This window comes from Bombina bombina, chromosome 1 (assembly GCF_027579735.1).
Source record: "Bombina bombina isolate aBomBom1 chromosome 1, aBomBom1.pri, whole genome shotgun sequence".
Taxonomy (NCBI): Eukaryota; Metazoa; Chordata; class Amphibia; order Anura; family Bombinatoridae; genus Bombina; species Bombina bombina.
The window spans coordinates 840,449,185-840,475,674 of NC_069499.1; the positions used below are offsets into that span (position 1 = coordinate 840,449,185).

Below are 26,490 nucleotides of genomic sequence, written 5' to 3' on the forward strand. Positions count from 1 at the left end.
TGTTTGCAGCGTTCACTACACTGAGCTGCTCAGGCAGCCCACGGCAGAACGCTATTTGGCAACAGCCATGTGGGAAATCCAGCTTGGAACCGCATTGTTCCAATGATAAATCCTAGCGTTTCAGAAACGGTAGGATTTACCATCACTGTAAAAAAATTTCCATCCCTTATCAACCACTAACAGAGGGACACAATTGGTATATAAATTTGGGATTGTGATCTCAGTGAGCCAAGGAAGTTAGCTTCTAAGGTTTCATGTGAAATTAGACTTAATGCAAAACCTCCAAACCTGTCACTATCAAAACAATTTAAGCACTATGCAATCTGCTACAGAGAGAATATATGTATTTTCTGTTTGCCTGCATGGTTTTCAAATCTCTGTTACCTATGAAACATATGTGTTTAGCATTGTAAAAAACACAGCCGTTTTAGATAGGACATGATGGCACATAATCTAGGCCATAATGAATATTCAAACTGGATTCAGAAAAACAAAATTTATGCTTAACTGAAATTAATTTCTTTCATGGTGGTGGGAGTTCACAAGCCATTACTCCTGGGATTTAACTCCTGGCCACTAAGAGTTGTCAAAGATTCCCAAAGCTCTAAGAGCACTTAAAGGGACATGAAACCCATTTTAATTTTCTTTCATGATATAGAAAGAGCATGCAATTTTAAATAACTTTCTAATTTACTTCTATTATCTAATTTGCTTTATTCTCTTGATATTCTTTGCTGAAAAGCATATCTAGATAGGCTCAGTAGCTGCTGATTGGTTGCTGCACTTAGAAGCCTCATGTGATTGGCTCACCCATGTGCATTGCTTTTTCTTCAAATAAGGATATCTAAAAAATGAAGCAAAATAAATAAGTAAATTGGATTGTTGTTTAAATTTGTATTCTCTTTCTGAGTCATGAAAGAAAATTTTGGGTTTAGTGTCCCTTTAAATCCTCCAAAACTCTCTGGTATTCTAGTCTGATGTATAGCTAAAAATGGAGAAGTAGAAAGGTAAGAAAGGACAAAACTGCCCCCAGAAAATATTAAGTGAAAAATGAAAATGGGCAGGTCTTGTGGATGCTGACCACCATAAAATAAATTAATTTATCAGGTAAGCATAAATTTTGTTTTCTTTCTTAAGGTGGTGAACTAATACCCAAGTTGTGGAGTCCACAAGTAATTGGCTGTTTTTTTTTTTTTTGTTTGTTTTTTTTTAAAGGCAAGCACCTAATTACAAAACACCTGAAGGACTTTCCTACCAAACACAAAATGTATTCAATATATTGAATAAATTTGTGTTTGGTAGGAAAGTCCTTTAGGTGTTTGGAAATCCTCAGTCTTGGAAAGTTATTCAGGTGTTTGGAAATCTCAGTCTTGGAAATACAAGAAGAAGAAACTGATCTAGAAAAAAGGGCAATAATGTGTTTTGGAAAAGACTATTCCCCACTTCCACGAAAACTCTAGTAATCAGGTGATTTAGCTAAAAAAAGCTAAAGAAACTAATGTGGCCCTCTGACCTTTACGTAGACCAAGGGACAAACAAAAGAATTGTCTAAAAACCTTTTTAATATGCAATGCTCTTACAATATTTATGTTAAGTAAGAGACCATGAAATTAATTATTTGGATTAGGACAACGAGATGGGCTATAATCTCCTGACTGATGATATCTGAAAAATCACTTTAGGTAAAAAAAAAAACAAAAAAAACCCACAAAAGTAACAAAACATCTTTCAGCAAAAGATATTGCTAAAAACAACAAAAACTTCCAAGACAAAAGATAAATGTCCAAAGCATAAAGGATTGAAAAGAGAAAAACATGTAAAGTTTGCACAAATATAAACAAACTAATGTTCCAAAGAGGAGAAATTAGTTTAGACACTGGATATATCCTGCCGAAGCCTGAAAAAAGCCTTGATGTCAAGACACAAGACATTTTCCTGTAGTATGAAACAGAAGAAGCCAAAATATGTCACTTTAAAGAGTTAACAGATATGTCATTATCCAAAATGACTTTGCAATAAGAACAATTCTAGGAATTCTAAAACAATGACAGCTAAAACCCTGGTTTTCAAAAGCAGGAAAGAAACAACTTTCCCAATCATTTGAGAAATTTTACTTTATGGCCTGAAATTAAGTGTTCAATACAGCATCAATTAAACCTCTGTTATAAAAAAAATAGGTACAGTGGTGAACCTAATGATCAGAGGGCCCTTTTTTGGCCTGCACTGTCAGTAGTTACACCCCTGGTTGTATACTATATACAAATACTAATCCACCAAGATGACAGATTTGAGATCTTGATTGGAGAAAGCTTGACATCTGAATCAGATTCGCAAACCAAGTTCTCTGGGCCTGAAGGTGAAAAGATTCCTGTGAAACGGATTACCTACTAAGGAAATCTGTTTCCCAGATTTCCTTCCTGGGATGCAAAATATATAGAGAAAAAAATCTGTGTCCAATCAAAAAACCTTGAGACTTAAATTATTGATAAAGAACTGCAAGTTCCCCCTTAATAATGGATATAAGCTACAGCTATAAAATTGTCTGAATGAAAACTTGGTTAAGTTTCTCCTTTTCAGAAAAGGACAGCTCTGAAGGGACCTAAAGATTGCACTGACTTCAAGATAATTATTGGTATCATCGCCTCCTGAAGAAACCAATCTCTCTGTGCTCTCCTGGACCCCTCAATCTCAGAGAATGGTGTCTGTAGACATTTTCAAAAAAATATTTTGGAAAACTATCCCCCGGGACAGAGATTGCCTCACTGAAGAATTCCATAGGAGGTCTTATATGGAACCATGCAAAAAGAAGAATGTATGATGCTGCAATCATCAGACCTAACACTTTCATACATTGAGCTACAGATGGGTTAGAGAAAGTTGACTCGTCACTGAGTCTGCATTGACTCCTAGAAAAGAGACTCTTGATAAATGAGACGGAGAACTCAAATTAATTCTCCATCCATAGCTGTGAAAAATCAACAGTATACTGGTGGTATGAAATACAGCTAAAGGAAAAAAATTAAGCCTGAACCAATATGTCTTCCGAGTCTAAAGCCACTAAACTACTTATTACAGACAAGACAGAACCTTCATAAAATTTTGGAAGCTGTAGATAGAGCAAACAGAAGAGCCACAAACTGAATAAAATTTGTCCAGAAAGGCAAATGTTAGAAACTGGAGATGGTCTAGGAACAGAAAGGTAGACATCCTTTAAATTAAACATTTACATAAATTGACCCTTTTGAATAAGGGGTAAAATTGTCTAGATTGTTACTATTTTGAAAATAGTAACTCTGAGAAATGTGTTTAAAGTATTGGTCCAAAAATTCCCTCTTTCTTGGGAATAATGAAAAGGGATGGAATACAATACTTGGGCTTGTTCCAATAATAAACTACAGCAAATAACATTTGGAAAGTCTTTTCGAACATGAGACAGAAAACACCTTCCTCGAAAAGGCCTATTGAGTAATCATGGAAAACTATGTTTAGAACCCAGAGATCTTGAACAGACTGCAATAGGCCTTCTAAAAAAGACAAACTGCCCCCTACCAGAAAAGGATCTGGATTGGGACTGTTCCTTCATGCAGATTTGGAAGAAGGTTCATAAAATGCTTGGCTTTGTTCCAATTGGATTATAATTTCCAGGAAGATCTAGAAGATTCAGCTCAATGTAATGAGGTGGAAATTTTTTGTCCTTCAGGAGAAGTTCCCTTTCCTCCAGACACAGTGGAAATGATAATGTCAAGACAGGGTCCAAATAAATTCTTCTTTGAAAAGGAGAGAAAAAAAGTATATAATTGGACACTGCTAAAGACGTATACTTAGTAGAAAATTGAATTATGTCAATAATGGGAAAACAAATAAGTGCAAAAAGTTCCAAGAGTCCAGCACCTGGGATCCAAGGTGTGCAAACACAGGGGCACTGCACAATACCCCCAGTCAATATAGCAAAAGATGATAGTCGCACCACCAAGTTCAATGAATGAATTTCTTTATTGAGCCAAGATCAAAAAAGTCAGCAACGTTTCGGACACAAGATTAAGGACTTGTGTCCGAAACGTTGCTGATTTTTTTGATCTTGGCTCAATAAAGAAATTCATTCATTGAACTTGGTGGTGCGACTATCATCTTTTACAACAAATAAGTGCATTAGTCGACTTTAGATGTTTCAAACTATTTTGAAAATCTTCATCATCAACAGAGTCTTCTGAGATTTGCTCAGACTAATTGTCAAAAAAAGAGAAGACATAACTGCTATAGAAGCAATGCTTGCTGAAAAATGACTTGATGAAAGGTTACCAATTTCATGTCCATATGGTTCCTAAAAATGTACTATGGGAATAGTAGTGTATTTGGCTAAAGAGAATAGCACCATCAATTACTGGAAACGCTTCGTAAAGCTCTAAATTAGAATCCAGTAATGGAAACATTTTATTAAATTAGAGGACAGATTAAAAGAGTAGACCAGGCTTGGTTCACTCTCTGAAAATTACTTTAATAGGAGCTTTAGGAACAGAAAAAAATCTCTTGTGACTTAGTAGAAGGTTTAAATATCAAATCCAGTTGTTTGGAAGGTTTTTCCTCAGATGATTGAGGGTCTTGGACACCTAAAGTACATAAAACCTCTTCAAACACTGAAATAAGATGTTCAAGCTCAAACATGAAAGATGTGTCCTGATCAGTAAAATTCTCCTGATCATCATAAAAAAAAGAAACTTTCCTTCAGAAAACATTCTGAAGTGTTTGAGTCTGAAAATTATAAGGGCATCCTAAGGTGTTCTGATCTCTGATGATGCAGAAGAACCTGATAATGTAACTTTAGGATGACTTTCAGACATAGAAGTTGTGTGCATACTTGGAGGAGGCATAGCCAGCACAACTACAGAGTGCAGAAAGTTTAAAACCTGGAGCAATATCTGAATCATTTCCTTGTATTGAGGAAACACTGAGAGAACAAGTTCCTTTAAAGGCAAGATCAACATTAAACAGTTAGAATGCCTAATGTGATCTGTTCAGGAATTGCAAAGCTGAACTGGTACAATCCAGCCAAACAGAAAATAAAATTGTTATCGGTGGATCCACCCTCTAAAGTATAATGTAAGGTAGTGGGGAAAAATGTCAGTATGCTCCATGAAATAATACACAAACAGACAAATAAAATAAATGAAGACAACCACCTTTTTTTTTTTTACATGTAAAAACAGTAGTTTGGAAACAATATAACTAGGATCTTGTAGAATAAAGTCTGAAACATATGAGACAGACAACCTTCAGCAATAAGTATTAAAGGGAAAACCTCCTTATGTAATAATAGTAAATAATAATAATGTACTGCATAAAAATATAACCCGGCATAATAATTAATAAATAAATATCTTACCCTTCAGTAATAAGACATTTTAAAAATGGCCATTGCAAAAACAAAGGAGTTGTTGAAGAATTTCAAGAAAGTGAGAGAAATAGCCCAGTTACTAACTGTAAGTCAGTGCACAAGAAACTGACTCCCCCTCACTTTGCCAAACAGTTAAAGGGACAGTCTTCTTGAACATGTTTATTGTTTAAAAAGATAGATAATCACTTTATTACCCATTCTCCAGTTTTGCATAACCAACACTGTTATATTAATACACGTTTTACCTCTGTGATTACCTTGTATCTACGCCTGTGCAGACTGTCCCCTTATCTCAGAGCTTTTTATAAACTCACATTTTGGCCATTTAGTGCTGACTCCATGGAAGTGAACACAATGATAACTATATAGCACAGATGAACTAGCATTGTCTATCTGTGAAAAACTGTCAAAATGCACTGAGATATGAGGCCGCCTTTAACTGCTTAAGTACTCTTACAGCTTTGGGAATCTTTGCTTCCTCCTAGTGGCCAGGAGTTGAATCTCAGGAGTACTGGCTAGTGGACTCTCACCACCTTATAAAAGAAAGTAAGAAGTCCATAACCTCAGGTTGACTAACATTTCTGGACAAAGATCATTACCGAAGACAGAAGTAAAATAAAAAGGAAATAAAAAGTATAAAGTCCCTTACCTTTACCATTGGTATTATAAATATTGCATTTACATTTTTTGAGGTAAAAAAATGCCGCCTCATAAAATATTTTCACCCTGTTTGGTGTAGAAAAAAAAGTAACTTGTTGCACCATCTTCTTTCTTTTTCTTTCTTCAATGGAACAAAAACTGGGAGGAGAGATACAGCTAACACCACCTTCATTAATGGAAGTATACTGCTAGTAATGTATTACCTACTGTCATAAGGCAAAATATCCCAACGATCTTGAGTATGATACGAATGGAGTGAGGGAAAAAAAATGTATGCTTACCTGATAAATTCTTTACATTCCTGGCATGGAGAGTCCACAATTCCATTCAATTAATGTTGGGAATTCAGCTCCTGGCCACCATGAGGAGGCAAAGACACCCGAGCAAAGCTTAATTATCGCTCCCACTTCCCATAATCCCCCAGTCATTCAGTCGAGGGAAAAGGAAAGAGAAGAGAAACACAAGGGGTATAGAGGTGCCTGAAGAGTATGAAATAAATGACGCCACAAAAAATATAAAAGGGCAGGTCGTGGACTCTCCCTGCCAGGAAAGAAAATAATTTATCAGGTTTTCTTTCCAATGGCATGGAGACTCCACGATTCCATTAAATTACTGTTTGGAAACCAATACCCAAGCCAGAGAGGACACAGAATGGACAGGGAGAGAAAACAAAAGGTAGGCAGACCTAAACTGAAGGCACCACCACTTGAAGTACCTATCTCCCTAAAGAGACCTCAGCTGAGGTACAAAACATTAAATCTTGAAAGGGATGAAAGGAGAACCAAGTAGCTATACAGCTTTGGTCCATCGATCCCTTGATCTAGGGAGCCAGGAAAATAAAACATCCCAAGGAAAGAAAAACAAAATTTTACCTAAAAACATTAGGTCGACTGTCTCATAGCCAAGAGAAAGACACTTCCTGATCACAAGGAGAAAAAAGTTGCAGAGGCCATCAGGCCCATGCGCCCACCGGAAAACATGACAGACAAGGAGAAATAGTCCAAACTCCTAGCAGCCTGGATATATCTAGTATAGAGAAACAGACTAATCTCTTAAGGCTGACCTATATCTTAAATTCTGCAAGTAGAATAAATAGTCAATAAGACCAAAAAACATTCCAAGGAAAAATTAAAATATCCACAGGAAACCTAGTCTCTGTAGAATACGAAGAACCGGATTAAGGCTCCAGGGAAGAGCAACAGGTATAAACACAGTCCTGATAATAATCCGGACAACTCCTTATGCGACAAAAAAGGAGAGAACAGAAATCTGACCCATAGAAGAAATATGAGATAAAACCCTCTCCAAAACCTATTGGAGGAACAAAACAATACAAGAAAACTTGTACCCAAAAACAATCTCCACGCAGATTGTCTCATATGATCTAGAGTCTTCTGAAGGAAAAGACCTAGTAATGGAAAGTCCTAACGCAGCAGGAAATTTCCATGATGGAGGGAAGTCCTCCTCACCAGAGCTGCAGACCAAGACCTGCACTGAGCTATAAAAGAATCAGATCACCAAGGTCCACTTCTGCATGATGCAAGCTAAGACCCTGAGTAGATCACAGAACTACTAGGGCATCTCTATGGGTCGCTTGATCTGTATCCGAATCCGGCAGTTTGGTAGAAAAACGAGAAGTCAAGATGACGCTCACTGGAAAACTCCCAATAGGGATATCCCTGGGAACACCTCTAGATTAAGAACCTACTCTTCGCTACTAGAGGCCCAAGATGGCTCCCATACCATATTCTTATGTTTTAAAACACATTTCACCTAGAAGGAATTTAGACGTAGCTCTAGCCCTGCAGGAAGCCACTAGGGCACAGCTGTCCTAGATACCGGAGTTCCTAAGGAAAATCCAGTCACCAGGGCGGATTTGATCCCACAACCAGCTACCTCCTAGCTGAACACGCTAATCACTAGGCTATGCTAGAGCCATAATAGTGTCCATTAAAGAGAAGAACATAAAACGGACCAGGTAGGGATAGGAGCATGAGGGAATAATTTGCACGGTCCCCACACCCCATGAAGCCTGGGTCTTACCTGTACTCTGTATACAATATAAGCAGCAATTTTTTTTCCTGGTTGTTCTTAACCCAGGAAGCTGCTCCGCGGCAAAATATCCCAAACTTGAGGATATTATAAATAAATAATAAAATACATACCCCTCCTGAGGGAAGCAGGTCCCACTAAATTCCTGATAATCCCAGTCCTTCCACTGATACTTCTTGTTCTATGAAATATATAAGAAATGACTTACCCTCCAGGGTCTTCTGCTGTGGAGCATTCACAGCAGCTCCAGGTCTGTTAGCCTAATCCAACCTCTGACAGGGACCTAAAGACACAAGAAAAGCAGAGTAACTAACCCTGGTTTTCTATATAGGGGTTAGCATAAATTGTTGGAGGAGAAACAAGGACTACCTCACCGACCTCCAACAGCTAGTAGCCACCATAACTCTTACTAAAGAGAATTACATGGACACAGCATTACCCCAATCCTTGCTTGAAAAATACCCATTGAAGGTTTAAAAACTTTATTTTCTTCAGCACACCATCTTCGCACACCTCCTATGATGTACACAGGCAAAGATTAACTGGGAGATTATGGGAAGTGGGAGGGATAATTAAGCTTTGCTGGGGTGTCTTTGTCTCCTCCTGGTGGCCAGGAGCTGAATTCTCAACAGTAATTGAATGGAATAGTGGACTCTCCATGCCAATGGAAAGAAATAGGGATATTGGTGCAGAGGCTATGAAACCCTTCCCCAATTAATAGGAAACATACAAATTGCAGTTTCATAAAAAAAGCCTGCCACAGATAAGGGAAGAGATCATTATACATATCTCCGAAGTGTATGCATTGTCAGACAAGATGCCTGACACATATCCTTGCCTGCTCACAAAATATATGCTGTTCCCTTTACCACCGAAGTATGATAGAGAATGGCCATAGTCAAATTCTCTTGTATATCAAATAGGGATACTTAAGGGCTTATTATAAAGGAAAGGCTTATTGCCCATAAATTGCCTTAATGTGGGTCGGTTTCTGCACAAAAATAACACAATAGGTTGTGGAAAAGGTACAACATATGCTTTTATACTCTAAAAAGATAAAAGCAAAACTGATACCTGGTAGAACAGAATTAAACATTTGAAGGAAGAGAAAGTGTTATGGAAGTCTTTCATTAAGTTTCTATCAGCTCCAACTAAATACAGAAAAGTACAATTTAAAAACGGAGACAAAAAATGTTAAAAAAAAAAAAAAAAAGAACCAATGAAACTCACCAATTTGCAAGAACTAACTCTGAATGCAAGGAAAGGGATGAATAAAAAGAGAGAGTAAAATAAAATGTAGAATTGCATAAACAACAAGTGCATACCAAAAGACAATGCAATAGCACTTAAATGAGCAGTACTATTTTTTCCAAACAAATTTCAAAATGTACGTCAATTTGCCAACTAACTCATGTGACAACCATCAGCCAATCGCAGACTCATCAGTATACACTGTGAACTCTTGCACATGCTCAGTAGATGCTGGTGCCTGATAAAATGTGCATATTGGACAATAGAAGAAAATTGGAAAGTCTCTTAAAACTGCATGCTCTATCTGAATCATAAAAGTTTCATTTTGACTTTAGTTTCCCTTTAAGATAACCACAATTACTTAGTAGCTGTTAATATCTAGCCTAGTCTTATCCCCTGTAATCCTAAATATCTAGCCTATTAGTGGTTCCCGAGGACTGGAGTTTGAAAACCATGATCTAGAACAGTGGTTCTCAACCCAAGTGACCTCAAGATATATACATACATACATACATATACATACGTACATACATACATACATATATATATATATACATACATACATATATACACACACACACACTTTGATCTGCCGCTACATGCCAAGGGCACATGCACATGTGTAATAGCACTCTGACAGGCTTGCCCAGTATTCCTTTAGTGTGGGCCTGTCAGAGTGCGCAGTGGGGGCGTGTCGAGTCGTGGCCCACTAGTAGGGCCGTCACGGCCCGGTACTGGGCCACAGCCAGGCTATTGAAAAACCATGAAGACTATGTCTGGATAACTTCCCAGTCCCTAGACAATACCCTGCTGTTGCAGTACCTCTTTCTGGGCAGCTTTGTGTTTCTCCTTCAAGATGCCGAGTTCCAACTGCACTTTCTCATTGCTATTGCAGAGCTCGGTTACTTGTTTAGTTTCGTCTCCTTGCTTCTCTTTCATTTCCGTCAGCTCGTGCTTTTGCTGGTCCACCAATGTCTGGCACTGCAAGAGCTACCCAAAAAAAGCATTACAGGTTAACTGGCTTCTCTTAATATACCGACAATAAATTCCAATTTTTATCATTTTTTTTATAGTGTTTCCAAATTCAGTACCACTATAAATCTCTACTAAAGAAAATGTAAGAAAATGGGCGGCATCAGATGACATTTTTATGCTTTTTATAATAATTGTGTGTCTATTTCATACCTGGGAACTGGAAGACTCGTTCTGCTTTTTCAGCTCATTTATTTCTTGCTGCAGCAATTCAATTGTGTTGTCTTTTTGCTGCGCCTGTGAACATAAACGGGCACTTGAATGCTGTTCTTCAGTAAACATTACCTTTCCATTTCTTTGGTAAATACAGATGTTGCAGTACCAATGCCTCTGCTTCTCTCTTGTATTCTTCCTTCTCCCTTGTAGCATTTTGCACAGCGTCCTGAGAGATGTGTAATTGTTCTCTCAAACCCTGGAGCTCTATTTCTCTCTTGCTGACATCCAGCCGCAGAGACTCAGCCTCATTCAGTAATGTGCTCACACGTTGTTCAGCATGAAGTTCCTAGCACATAACAAAATAAATAAACACTCACAATGGTGAGGTGAACAAAATAACCCTTTATCCACACTGCTTGGGACCGAAAAGGGTTTGGCTATTGAAATAGTTTGGATTATTACAAATATTTGTAAATTTGCATCAATAAAATGGGACCAAGTATAAGCAACAATATCGTATTTCATTTACACAATATTTACATGTCATAATACAGCTTATACATGTAACCTAAAGGTGGTTTTATATGAATTTTTAATACGTTTGTATACATAGTATCATCATAAAGATAGTACAGCACTGTAAAGCAGAAAGTTACTAGCTGATTTTAATTCATGATCGCAGGGAATGAGGAGGTAGGGGGCACCACTGCACTACAGAAAATAATAAAATAAATAAAGATAATAATTAAAAAACATAAACTGTGTACTGGTAGACAGCTGCCAGTACCCAAGTTGGCCACCAGTAATAAGGGGGGGGGAGGTTAAAGAGCTGTTTGGGGGTGTTCAGAGCGGTGAGAGGGTTGAGGAGTGATCACTACACTGTGAGGACAATAATAATAACAAAAAAAACACCTTAAAACTACATTCTAGCAGACCTTTTGCCAGTACCTAAGATGGTGGTGACCAGTGGGGGGTGAGGGAGGGAAGAAAGCTGTTTGGGAGGCATCAGGTAGGGATCAGGGAGTGGGAGGTATCAGGTAGGAGGGTAATCTCTACTCTGCATCAAAAATTAACCTTACAAGCTAACTGATTTACCCTTTCACTGCCAGGAATTTCACGTAAGGTGCACAGCTGCAATTACCAGAAAAGCTTTTATAACCATATGTCATATGACTGCAGTAGTTGTATGTAAATAATTTCAGTTTGTGAAAAAGTTAATTATTTTTTTTATATGATCGTATCTGGCGGTCAAATAGGGCTATCACATATACCAATAATGGCCTAGATCAATACCTTGGGTTGTCTACTTAAAATATATATATATATATATATATATATATACACACACACACACAGTATCTCGCAAAAGTGAGTACATCCCTCACATTTTTGTAAATATTTTATTATAGGAGTGCACAAGGGGATGCACAAGTTAGCCCACTTAGGGGTGTACTCCCTTTTGTTGCCAACGTTTTAGACAATAATGGCTGTGTGTTGAGTTATTTTGAGGGGACAGCAAATTTACACTGTTATACAGGCTGTACACTCACTACTTTACATTGTAACAAAGTGTCATTTCTTCAGTGTTGTCAAATGAAAAGCTATAATAAAATATTTACAAAAATGAGATACTGTATTTATATATATATATATATATACATACATACATACACATACATATACACAAATACACACTGTTTGTATATATATATATATATATATATATATATATATATATATATATATATACACATACACAGTATATATATATATATATATATATATATATATATACATACACATACACAGTATGTATATATATATATATATATATATATATATATATATATATATATATATATATATATATATATATATATATATATATATATATATATATATATATATATATATATATATATAAGAAGTCCTGACTGGCTCAAACCGTTTAACCTAGGAACGTGAAATTTGGAAGGTACTTTTTTTTTTTTTTTTTGAATCAACAATTTTTATTGAGGGAATACAATAAAAAGAAAGAACATGAAGACAATGTACATTTTGCATTACCTTGGAAATTTTTGCATATAAGACATTGTTTATCTATTGAATGCTGAAACCTTTACAAATAAGAGAATAAAGAGATCATAATTCAAGTACTATATATGAATCTCACTAATCAAACATAGAAATCATAGAAAACATTGTATGCATATACGAAATCAAATATATAAAATCAAGCATTACCTCTTTTTTTCCTTTTGTTTCCTATGTAGATACATAATAAAATGATAGAATTTAAACAACCCTGGTAAATTATACTTCCTATAGAGTGATACATTAATTATAATAGAGGTGTATTTATTTTTGAAGGATTGACAAATTATAGGGAATCATAACAAGTTGCTCCTATTAGATACACGTGAACAGGGGGCAAAGAGCCTCATTTTCATGATAAACAAAAGACTAAGAGCAACTTATGACAAAGTGATGTTTGTGGCGGGTTAATACCGCTTATTTATCCACCTAATATAAGAGTGGACTATAGCTATGAGGGCAGGGGACGGAGCTATAGATTCTATTAGAGTTTACAAACTTTCCAGGCTGTCATCATTATAGCTGAACTCTATGCATACGCTTACGTAGAAACCTGCTCAAGTATCCTGGGTTTTTGTGTATAATACGAGTCAGATTACATTCTGGAACAATTATTCTCATAGCAGAGTATCAGGATGTATGTAACATGAGATATAAGGTATATAATATGGAACATAGTATAAAACGAGATATAAAGGGCTTCTAGAGGAGCTCCTCTCCTGGGGAGATGCCATCTACCGGCGACAAGGGAAAAGGGAGTAGGGGTATGACCCGCAGGCAACAAGTACCGGCGGGAAAGGGAGGAGAGGAGTCCCTTCTGTATTATTTACGTATAATGCCAATTCCACTGGCCCGGCCGCAACCAGCAGAACAAGCCTAGATTAGTATACCGAACCCTTCCAAGTAAACATACATTATCCATGTACACTGCAACATCCTGACTCACAATTAGGGTGTCTATAGTGAACTTTCTAACTTAGAATGATTTGAAAGTATAACCTTGACAGATGTCAGTGAGATACCAAGAAAAGGTTACCTATCTGGAGCAAGCTTATGTTATTGAATAGGAGCCCTATTGAAGTGCATTTAAATGTAAGCAATGATATCAACTTGGGGTGTCCTTTTTAGATTACCTGCTTCCAAAGTAGGAAATGGATATGCTTAAATGCAATTCGGGGTCCTATGAGGCATCTTAATCTGTAGACTATTGATAAAAATAACCAGTATTATATAGAAAATGAACTAGTATTGGGCAAAGGCTGAGCTCAGAAATTATATCTCACATAAACCAGCAAAAGACGTGCACACTGTTAGCAAGTAAAACTAAGTTTCTGCTAATAATATAAAAATAAAACAGTACATGCAAATAGACACTGGACATGGGAGTCATGACAGAATACCTATGACAAACAAATATACATTAGTACAATTACTAGGTCATGTGTGATCCTAGTGGCCTCTAATAGTGTGGGATAACTTCTTAACTATGGGGGAGGGGATGCAGCGGGCAAAAGCCGAAAATATATGGGCATGTTATGGAAGGAATAAGTAGAAGGCTTGACGGTCAATAGTGGTTCCCCTATGTACTACCATAGTAACACTGATGTTTCTATACCCCACAACACTAGTACAATTTGAGGGAGATAAGCAACAAGCTAGGGTATGAAGTCTGTTGAAATTACTAATATTATGTAGGTGTTCAAGATAGTTGGGGGTATGTTAGCATATGAGCACTAAACTAACAACCTGGTAAAAATGTGTATTTTCTGCAATCAATAACAGCCTTCAGGACTGCAATAGGTAGAGATTGGGGACTCCCAGATTAAACTCAGTAGGAATGTGGTTAAACAGAACTTTAGCATATAACACACAATAAGAGTCCTGACAGAAGGTATTCAATAAAACAGGGAAAACCGATAACATAGGGGGACAGAATTATACTAGCAAGTGCAGTAAACAGAATTGTCATCAGTCCTGAATAAAACTTGAAGCGTGAGTGTAGTTAGAGTCTGCATGCACCCTGCTATATATTAACGATCAGAACAGTAGACTGGGGGTTGTAAATAGTGGATCTTCATCCTATACCCTAAGCGGATCAGTCATTTGTCCACAAACCCGTTCTCCTGATCTGTCCGGGACCCAACGATAAGAATGTTTACCCGATTCCAGCTCGAGCATCAGGACATTCCTCTCTGGAGCGGTAGGCTTGACTTTTAGGTAACACAGGCAGGGAGTGTCGTCTAGAAGTAGGCTCCAAGTGGGTCACAACCTCTAATCTATTAGACCCTATAGTGCGGTACACCGGTAATCCATTTTCACATCCTATAACCTTATTTCCGACGGCTAGTAAAATTGGGGAGGCCAAACTAGAGTCACTGTGAACACAGGGGTCGGAAGTGTCCCCCAGCCCTGCGAGATGCTCGCTGCTGCTGGAGTCGGAATCCGGTGACTCTGCTAGGCTGCGTGTGCTCCCTGTAGACCAAGCGGTACTCTCTAAGGTGAAAGGTAAGTGAGCGCCCATGCTTGCATGAGTGAGGCAGTTTTCAGACTTGAGCCCCTGCGCTTGAAATGGGGAGGAAGCGGCTGAGAAATCATCCAGATGCGGAGGTTGTGTTGTGAAAGGACCGCAATCCTCTCCTGCAGCTTTCCGCTCCAAGTTCCTCGCGCAGCTTGAAAAAGTGGGTGTCCATCCTGGCCTCCAGTTGTTGCAATAAAAGTAGGACCGTCGCCATCTTGTTTAGGATTCCTCTCTAGTATACTATAACAGCCCTCATGAGAAGTTAACCGTATAGGTGGTTATAGCAATAAGAGTGTTCACTGAGAGGCTTGCTGCTGGATATAAGCCACATTAACGGCTGGCTCTTTAGTTTATGACATGCTATGTCGCGTGATGGTTCCTTGGCAAATGTGCTAAAACCTCCGTCAAATCTCCACACCTCTGATGTTTCCCCAGCTCAGTGTTTATTCCTAATCCATCTGAGATTCAAATTGATAAAGCTTGGGGATAGTTTTTGAGGATATTAGCTGCTGGAAAGTAGATAATGTCTGGAGCTTCATTAAAACATGTCTTGCTTCTTCAACGGCTAGCTCCGCCGGTACATTGTTTTTTTTTTTATGACGTAGGCACCCACTAAGGAAGGATTTTTGGAAATTATGTCCGTAAGGGGATGAAAAAGGGGGTGAACTTTTTTATGAGGCTACCTATATCCCAAAAACCGACAATGTTACAAACGTGAAAATTGGCATTTAGATTCTCCTTGAAAAATAAAGAAACACGTGTTTTACCATTTCCCCAAAATCCACTTATGGGGGTCAAAAGGGGGGGGGGGGCTTGATTTATGAAGATACCTATATCTCAAAAACCGACGATGTTACAGACGTGAAAATTTGTATTTAGAGTCTCCTTGAAAAATAAAGAAACACCTGTTTACCATTTCCCCAGAATCCATTAAAGGGGGGTCAAAATGGAGGGGGGCTGATTTATGAGGATACCTATATCTTAAAAACAGACGATGTTACAGACGTGAAAATTTGTATTTAGAGTCTCCTTGAAAAATAAAGAAACACCTGTTTTACCATTTCCCCAGAATCCACTTAAGAGGTGTCAAAATGGGGTGGGCGGATTTATGAGGATACCTATATCTCAAAAACAAAAGATGTTACACACGTGAAAATTGGTATTTAGATTCTCCTTGAAAAATAAAGAAATGCGTGTTTTACTTTTTCCCCAAAATCCACTTAAGGGGGGTCAAAATGGAGTGGCTGATTTATGAGGATACCTATATCTCAAAAACCGACAATGTTACAAACGTGAAAATTGGTATTTAGATTCTCGTTGAAAAATAAAGAAACACATGTTTTACCATTTCCCAAAAATCCACTTAAGGGGGTTCAAAAGAATGGGGGTTGATTTATAAGGATACCTATATCTCAAAACGACGATGTTACAGACATGAAAATTGGTATTTGGATTCTCCTTGAAAAAGAAAGAAACAGGAGTATTACAATCTCCCCAGAATCCACTTAACGGGGGTCAAAATGGAGTGGCCGATTTACGAGGATACCTATATCTCAAAAACAAAAGATGTTAGACGTGAAAATTGGTATTTAGATTCTCCTTGAAAAATAAAGAAACGCTTGTTTTACTTTTTCCCCAAAATCCACTTAAGGGGGGTCAAAATGGGGGGGCTGATTTATCAGGATACCTATATCTCAAAAACCAACGATGTTATAGATGTGAAAATTGGTATTTAGATTCTCCTTGAAAAATAAAGAAACACGTGTTTTACCATTCCCCAAAATCCACTTATGGGGGTCAAAAGGGGGGGGGGTGATTTATGAGGATACCTATATCTCAAAAACCAAAGATGTTACTGATGTGAAAATTAGTATTTAGATTACGAAAATTAATGAAAACTCACCCGAACAGGCACACAGCTAGTATATATATATATACTATAATATAAAAGGCCAAGTGTGTTTGGCCGAAGCTGTCATGCACAGTAGAGACAGCAAGAGGACAAACACACCTGGCCTTTGAGCCCTACTCCCTAGCTGATCTGCAGCAGAAGTGGGCGTGGCCGATGTGAAGGGGACATGGCCGGGCGTGAATGGTCGTGAAGGGGACGTGGCCGGGCGTGAATGGTCGTGAAGGGGGCATGGCTGTCGTGCCAGGCACGGTCACGAGATAGAGAGGGGGGAGAGTGAGAGGAGAGGGGAGAGAGAGAGGGGGAGAGAGAGAGAGGAGGGGACAGAGAGAGAGAGAGAGGAGAGGGGGGGATAGAGAGGAGAGGGGGAGAGAGAGGAGAGGGTGGGAGAGAGAGAGAGAGGGGAGAGGGGGTTAGAGAGAGAGAGGAGAGGGGGTTAGAGAGAGAGAGAGGAGAGGGGGTTAGAGAGAGAGAGGGAGGGAGGGAGAGAGAGAGCTCAAAAGAGAGGGGGAGAGAGCGCAAAAGTGATGGGGGAGGGAGAGAGAGAGAGAGAGAGAGAGAGAGAGAGGGGGGAGAGAGCGCAAAAGAGAGGGGGAGAGAGCACAAAAGAGAGGGGGGAGAGAGGGGAGAGAGAGAGGAGGGGAGAGGGGGTTAGAGAGAGAGAGAGGAGAGGGGGTTAGAGAGAGAGAGAGGAGAGGGGGGAGAGAGAGGGGAGGGAGAGAGAGAGCTCAAAAGAGAGGGGGAGAGAGCGCAAAAGTGATGGGGGAGGGAGAGAGAGGGGGGAGAGAGCGCAAAAGAGAGGGGGAGAGAGAGCGCAAAAGAGAGGGAGAGAGAGCACAAAAGAAAGGGAGGAGAGAGAGCACAAAAGAGAGGGGGGGGAGAGGGGAGAGAGAGAGGGGAGGGGAGAGAGAGAGGAGGGGAGAGAAAGAGAGGAGGGGAGAGAGAGAGAGAGAGAGAGAGAGAGGAGGGGAGAGAGAGAAGGGGAGAGAGGAGAGGGGAGAGAGAGAGGAGGGGGGAGAGAGCGCTCAAAAGAGAGGGGGAGAGAGAGAGCTCAAAAGAGAGGGGGAGAGAGAGCTCAAAAGAGAGGGTGGAGAGAGAGCTCAAAAGAGAGGGGGGAGAGAGAGAGAGCAAAAGAAAGGGGGGGGGGAGAGAGCACGAAGAGAGGGGGGGAAAGTGCAAATGAGAGGGGGAGAGAGAGAGAGCAAAAGAGAGGGGGAGAGAGAGCGCAAAAGAGATGGGGAGAGAGGGTAAAAGAGATGGGGGAGAAAGAAAGCACAAAAGAGAGGGGGAGAGAGAGAGAGCGCAAAATAGAGGGAGAGAGAGAAAGCGCAAAAGAGAGGGGGAGAGAGAAAGCGCAAAAGAGAGGGGGAGAGAGAAAGCGCAAAAGAGAGGGGGAGAGAGAGAGAGAGTGCAAATGAGAGGGGGAGAGAGAGCGCAAAAGAGAGGGGGAGAGAGAGAGCTCAAAAGAGAGGGGGGAGAGAGAGCTCAAAAGAGAGGGGGAGAGAGAGAGCAAAAGAAAGGGGGGAGAAAGAGAGCAAGAGAGAGGGGGAGGGAGAGAGCGCAAGGGGTGGGACCGCTGTACTGCAAAAAATGGCCCGTGTGAACGGGCTTTAGGACTAGTATATATATATATATATATATATATATATATATATATATATATATATATAAAGAAATCAAAAGCTCTCTAGTACTTAGGGCAAGTTTTTCTCTGAAATTCCCAGTAGCCAAGGAGTTACAAAAAAAATGATTTAAAAAGTCTGGGTTTTTGAATAATTCTGGATTTTGTACCTGTACAGGAAGACCGCAGGATGAGCTTATAGGGTAAATATCAAATAGCTAAATGCTCACAAGTTTATTTGTTTACACTGTGCAGTTAATTGGAATAAATTAAAGCAAAAGTAACTAGATGTGGGAAAATATGTTAAATTACATTAAATCAATAACAATCCTTTAGAAAACTATCACAATCTAATGATTTTCTGCAGAAAATGTCCATTAAAGTCTATGGGAAATGTTGTAGATAATTAATTTGAAAAGTGATCGATCACAGTATTTGAAATGATGATCATATTAAAGGGATAGTCTAAACCTTAGTCATCTTAAAGATTGACTTTAGATTAAGCTGCAAATAGCCTTCTGCACCTTTTTTATATCATGCAGCAGGATATTATGCAGCACAATATTATTATTTTAAAATGAATAGTTTCTGGCCACTTTGAAATGGCTGCCAAGCTCCGCCCACTGATGACATCACGATCTGGGCCCCATCTAGGCACTCAGTCTGTTGAATCCAACTAGTGAGCCTTTTGTGATTGGATGCCATATGCAGCCCAGATCGTGATGTCATCAGTTGGCAGGGCTTGGCAGCCACTTCAAATTGACCAGAAACAATAGTCGTTTTAAAATAACTTTTTACCATTACTGCTGCATGATATAGAAAAGGTGCAGGAGGCTATTTGCGGCTTAATCTATGGTAAGGCTTTAAGATGATTATGGTGTAGACTGTCCCTTTAGAGTAAATATAATTTGTCAAATGCAGTAACATGCAAATAAGAATAAATATACTAGGAAAGAAGGATACAGAGAAATGAAAAATGAATGGAAAACCAAGATAAAACAACAGATATGGTAATTAGAGTAAACCTCAGACAGACTGTTACCTCCATCTTTAGCTGGTGGACTGTGATCTGCAGACTGTCTTTTTCTTTCTGAAGGAACATATTCTCTTTCAGAGCAGTTTCTTTAGCAGAATGACACTCAGATAACTGATCCTGAAGTTGCTCTATAGTCCGAGATTTCATCTGTACCTATTTACATTCACAGGGCAAATAAAAGAATAATTGTTGTGTGTGTTGTACATGGTGGAGCACATTCCACAGACTGGGAACATAATTAAAGGGACATTGTACATTTTGTAGATGATCCATTTATATAGCCCGTCTGGTAGTGTTTTTGTAACAATTTATAGTTTTGCTATTTGTTTTTTTTAATAACATTGTGCTGATTTTCAGACTAACCAAGCTCCACAGTGTCAGATGTATACATGCGTTTACAGACTCCTGATGGCTCCTGTTTATGTTATCTGTCTTTTCATATCCAGGGAAGGGGGAGGAGGAGTGTCTGCTCCTATTGTTTTCCCAGCCCCTTTCACTGGGTGTCCTGGACTAACCTCATCAACAGTGCTAAACTGGGAGCTTCTAAGTAAGTTTTTAAAAGGTTTTACACTGGATTTTTAGATCAGTATCTGTGCAAATTCTTCTTTATAGTGGTGTCTATTACATGCAGTTATATGAAAATTGGTGTATACTGTCCCTTTAATATAAAAAATACAAACAAAAAACACAAGAGGCAGAATTTCCATGAACAAAAGAAAATATTTTTCAGACAGCAGCAAACCTCCTTGGATCTGAAATAGCTTGCAATGGGTTTACAATTGAACAACCAGTAAGTTATTTTTCATTACCGGCTGAAAGATGGTGTAAAACTTAAACTGCAGTCACTAATCGCCATCAAATTAAATTCCTCAAGACCCCCCAGAAACATTAAATGTCAAATTTGAAAAAGCAGATATGTAAGTTTTGAAACCAGGCTATTTTTGGTTCAGCACCTGGACAGAGCTTGCTTATTAGTGGTTAAATGTAGCCACCAATCAGCAAGTGCAACCTAGGTGCTGGACAAAAAAAACATAATTTATGTAAGAACTTACCTGATAAATTCATTTCTTTCATATTAGCAAGAGTCCATGAGCTAGTGACGTATGGGATATACATTCCTACCAGGAGGGGCAAAGTTTCCCAAACCTTAAAATGCCTATAAATACACCCCTCACCACACCCACAATTCAGTTTAACGAATAGCCAAGAAGTGGGGTGATAAGAAAAAAGTGCGAAAGCATATAAAATAAGGAATTGGAATAATTGTGCTTTATACAAAAAAATCATAACCACCACAAAAAAAGGGCGGGCCTCATGGACTCTTGCTAATATGAAAGAAATGAATTTATCAGGTAAGTTCTTACATAAATTATGTTTTCTTTCATGTAATTAGCAAGAGTCCATGAGCTAGTGACGTATGGGATAATGACTACCCAAGATGTGGATCTTTCCACACAAGAGTCACTAGAGAGGGAGGGATAAAATAAAGACAGCCAATTCCTGCTGAAAATAATCCACACCCAAAATAAAGTTTAATAAAAAACATAAGCAGAAGATTCAAACTGAAAATGCTGCCTGAAGTACTTTTCTACCAAAAACTGCTTCAGAAGAAGAAAATACAACAAAATGGTAGAATTTGGTAAAAGTATGCAAAGAGGACCAAGTTGCCGCTTTGCAAATCTGATCAACCGAAGCTTCATTCCTAAACGCCCAGGAAGTAGAAACTGACCTAGTAGAATGAGCTGTAATCCTATGAGGCGGAGTCTTACCCGACTCAACATAGGCAAGATGAATTAAAGATTTCAACCAAGATGCCAAAGAAATGGCAGAAGTTTTCTGGCTTTTCTAAAACCGGAAAAGATAACAAATAAACTTGAAGTCTTTCGGAAAGACTTAGTAGCTTCAACATAATATTTCAAAGCTCTAATAACATCCAAAGAATGCAACGATTTCTCCTTAGAATTCTTAGGATTAAGACATAATGAAGGAACCACAATGTCTCTACTAATGTTGTTGGAATTCACAACTTAGGTAAAAATTCAAAAGAAGTTCGCAACACCGCCTTATCCTGATGAAAAATCAGAAAAGGAGACTCACAAGAAAGAGCAGATAATTCAGAAACTCTTCTGGCAGAAGAGATGGCCAAAAGGAACAAAACTTTCCAAGAAAGTAATTTAATATCCAATGAATGCATAGGTTCAAATGGAGGAGCTTGAAGAACCCCCAGAACCAAATTCAAACTCCAAGGAGGAGAAATTGACTTAATGACAGGCTTTATACGAACCAAAGCTTGTACAAAACAATGAATATCAGGAAGAATAGCAATCTGTCTGTGAAAAAGAACAGAAAGAGCAGAGATTTGACCTTTCAAGGAACTTGCGGACAAACCCTTATCTAAACCATCCTGAAGAAACTGTAATATTCTCGGTATTCTAAAAGAATGCCAAGAAAAAATGATGAGAAAGACACCAAGAAATATAAGTCTTCCAGACTCTATAATATATCTCTCTGGATACAGATTTACGAGCCTGTAACATAGTATTAATCACAGAGTCAGAGAAACCTCTTTGACCAAGAATCAAGCGTTCAATCTCCATACCTTTAAATTTAAGGATTTCAGATCCTGATGGAAAAAAGGACCTGAGACAAAAGGTCTGGTCTTAACGGAAGAGTCCACGGTTGGCAAGAGGCCATCCGGACAAGATCCGCATACCAAAACCTGTGAGGCCATGCCGGAGCTACCAGCAGAACAAACGAGCATTCCTTCAGAATCTTGGAGATTACTCTTGGAAGAAGAACTAGAGGCGGAAAGATATAGGCAGGATGATACTTCCAAGGAAGTGATAATTCATCCACTGCCTCCGCCTGAGGATCCCGGGATCTGGACAGATACCTGGGAAGTTTCTTGTTTAGATGAGAAGCCATCAGATCTATTTCTGGAAGTTCCCACATTTGAACAATCTGAAGAAATACCTCTGGGTGAAGAGACCATTCGCCCGGATGCAACGTTTGGCGACTGAGATAATCCGCTTTCCAATTGTCCATACCTGGGATATGAACCGCAGAGATTAGACAGGAGCTGGATTCCGCCCAAACCAAAATTCGAGATACTTCTTACATAGCCAGAGGACTGTGAGTCCCTCCTTGATGATTGATGTATGCCACAGTTGTGACATTGTCTATCTGAAAACAAATGAACAACTCTCTCTTGAGAAGAGGCCAAGACTGAAGAGCTCTGAAAATTGCACGGAGTTCCAAAATATTGATCGGAAATCTCACCTCCTGAGATTCCCAAACCCCTTGTGCCGTCAGATACCCCCACACAGCTCCCCAACCTGTAAGACTTGCATCTGTTGAGATTATAGTCCAGGTCGGAAGAACAAAGAAGCCCCCTGAACTAAACGATGGTGATCTGTCCACCATGTCAGAGAGTGTTGTAAAATCGGTTTAAAGATATTAATTGAGATATCTTTGAGTAATCCCTGCACCATTGGTTCAGCATACAGAGCTGAAGAGGTCGCATGTGAAAACGAGCAAAAGAGATCGCATCTGATGCGGCAGTCCTAAGACCCAACATTTCCATGCATAAGGCTACCAAAGGGAATGATTGTGACTGAAGGTTTTGACAAGCTGATATCAATGTTAAACTTCTCTTGTCTGACAAGGACAGAGTCATAGACACTGAATTTATCTAGAAACCTAAAAAGGTTACCCTTGTCTGAGGAATCAATGAACTGAATGGTAAATTGATCCTCCAACCATGAATTTGAAGAAACAACACAAGTCGATTCGTATGAGATTCTTCGAAAATGAGAAGACTGAGCAAGTACCAAAATATCGTCCAAATAAGGAAATACCAAAACCCTATTCTCTGATTACAGAAAAAAGGGGCACCGAGAACCTTTGAAAAAAATTCTTGGAACTGAGGCTAGGCCAAACGGTAGAGCCACAAAACTGGTAATGCTTGTCTAAAAAGAGAATCTCAGACACTAAAAGTGATCTGGATGAATCGGAATATGCAGATACACATCCTGTAAATCTATTGTAGACATATAATGCCCTTGCTAAACAAAAGGCAGGATAGTCCTACAATAACCATCTTGAATGTTGGTATCCTAACATAACGATTCAATAATGACAGATTCGGAACTGGTCTGAAGGAATTGACCTTCTTTGGTACAAATGAAGAGATAAAATAAAACCCCAGCCCCTGTTCCAGAACTGGAACTGGCATAAATACTCCAGCCAACTCTAGATCTGAAACACATTACAGAAATGCTGAGCCTTTGCTGTGTTAACTGGGACACGGAAAAGAAAAGAATCTCTTAGCAGGAGGCCTTAACTTGAAGCCAATTCTGTACCTTTCTGAAACAATGTTTCTGAAACCAGAGATTAAGAACGGAATTGATCCAAATTTCTTTGAAGAAAACGTAATCTGCCCCATACCAGCTGAGCTGGAATAAGGGCCGCACCTTCATAGGTACTTAGGAGCTGGCTATAGGTTTCTATAAGGCTTGGATATATTCCAAACTGGAAATAGTTTCCAAACTGATACCGCTCCTGAGGATGAAGGATCAGGCTTTTGTTCCTTGTGAGGAAAGGAACTAAAATGATTATTTACCCTGGAAAGAAAGGGAAAGCAAAGATGACTTAGAAGACATGTCAGCATTCCAAGTTTAATCCATAAAGCTTTTCTAGCTAAAATAGCTAGAAACATATACCTGACATCAACTCTAATGATATCAAAGATGGTATCACCAATAAAATTATTAGCATGTTATAGAATAATAATAATGCTATAAAATTATGATCTGTTACTTGTTGCGCTAAAGCTTCTAATCAAAAAGTTGAAGCTGCAGCAACATCCGCTAAAAATATAGCAGGTCTAAGAAGATTACCTGAGCATAAGTAAGCTTTTCTTAGAAAGGATTCAATTTTCCTATCTAAAGGATCCTTAAATGAAATACTATCTGCCGTAGGAATAGTAGTACATTAACAGGAGTAGAGACAGCCCCATAACCTTAGGGATTTTTGTCTCAAAAAACTCTAATCTGTCAGATGGCACAGGATATAATTTGCTTAAACGTCTAGAAGGAGTAAATAAATTACCCAAATTATTCCATTCCCTGGAAATTACTTCAGAAATAGCATCAGGGAGATAAAACACTTCTGGAATAACTACAGGAGATTTAAAAACCTTATTTAAACGTTTACATTTAGAATCAAGAGGACCAGAATCCTCTATTTCTAATGCAAATAATACTTCTTTAAGTAAAGAACGAATAAATTCCATCTTGAACAAATACAAAGATTTATCAGCATCAACCTCTGAGACAGAAACCTCTGAACCAGAAGAACCATTATCAGTATCAGAATGATGATGTTCATTTAAAAATTCATCTGAAAAAAAGAGAAGTTTTAAAAGACTTTTATTTATACTAGAAGGAGAAATAACAGACATAGCCTTCTAAATGGATTTAAAAAATAAAATCTCTTATGTTATCAGGAACACTCTGAAAATTAGATGTTGACGGAACAGCAACAGGTAATGTAACAGTACTAAAGGAAATTTTATCTGCATTAATAAGTTTGACATGACATGCAATACAAATAACAGCTGGAGAAACAGATACCAAAAGTTTATAGCAGATACACTTAGCTTGGTAACTCCAGCACTGTGCAGTGATTTTCCTGAAGTATCTTCTGACTCAGTTGCAACGTGGAACATCTTGCAATATGTAAAAGAAAAAAACAACATATAAAGCAAAATTGATCAAATTCCTTAAATGACAGTTTCAGGAATGGGAAAAAATGCCAAAGAACAAGCTTCTAGCAACCAGAAGCAATAAAAAAAAGAGACTTAAATAATGTGGAGACAAAAGTGACGCCCATATTTTTTCGCGCCAAATAAGACGCCCACATTATTTGGCGCCTAAATGCTTTTTGGCGCCAAAAATGACGCCACATCCGGAACGCCGACATTTTTGGCGCAAAATAACGTCAAAGAATGACGCAACTTCCGGCGACACGTATGACGCCGGAAACGGAAATAGAATTTTTGCGCCAAAAAAGTCAGCGCCAAGAATGACGCAATAAAATGAAGCATTTTCAGCCCCCGCGAGCCTATCAGCCCACAGGGAAAAAGTCAAATTTTAAGGTAAAAAATGTTAAATTAAAATGCATTATCCCAAATATGAAACTGACTGTCTGAAAAATAAGGAAAGTTGAACATTCTGAGTCAAGGCAAATAAATGTTTGAATACATATATTTAGAACTTTATAAACAAAGTGCCCAACCATAGCTAGGAGTGTCACAGAAAATAAGACTTACTTACCCCAGGACACTCATCTACATATAGCAGATAGCCAAACCAGTACTGAAACGAGAATCAGCAGAGGTAATGGTATATATAAGAGTATATCGTCGATCTGAAAAGGGAGGTAAGAGATGAATCTCTACGACCGATAACAGAGAACCTATGAAATAGACCCCTTAGAAGGAGATCACTGCATTCAAATAGGCAATACTCTCCTCACATCCCTCTGACATTCACTGCACGCTGAGAGGAAAACCGGGCTCCAACTTGCTGCGGAGCGCATATCAACGTAGAATCTAGCACAAACTTACTTCACCACCTCCATCGGAGGCAAAGTTTGTAAAACTGAATTGTGGGTGTGGTGAGGGGTGTATTTATAGGCATTTTAAGGTTTGGGAAACTTTGCCCCTCCTGGTAGGAATGTATATCCCATACGTCACTAGCTCATGGAC

The 26,490-nt window shown here is 38.7% G+C and overlaps 1 protein-coding gene across 2 annotated transcripts in view; it reads right to left on the reverse strand.

Moving 5' to 3' along the window:
* PMFBP1 (polyamine modulated factor 1 binding protein 1) overlaps nt 1-26,490 on the reverse strand; it is a 347,880-nt gene that overhangs the window by 165,040 nt on the left and 156,350 nt on the right. For both annotated transcript variants that reach the window (XR_008400176.1, XM_053699461.1), the window contains exons 13-16: nt 19,728-19,874; nt 10,710-10,889; nt 10,541-10,624; nt 10,178-10,345 (exon numbers count right to left, since the gene is read on the reverse strand). Coding sequence is in view for 1 of the 2 variants with exons in the window: in XM_053699461.1 (XP_053555436.1) it covers nt 10,178-10,345; nt 10,541-10,624; nt 10,710-10,889; nt 19,728-19,874 (579 nt within the window). In the remaining variant the exon portion in view is untranslated. The remainder of the gene's footprint in view (nt 1-10,177; nt 10,346-10,540; nt 10,625-10,709; nt 10,890-19,727; nt 19,875-26,490) is intronic.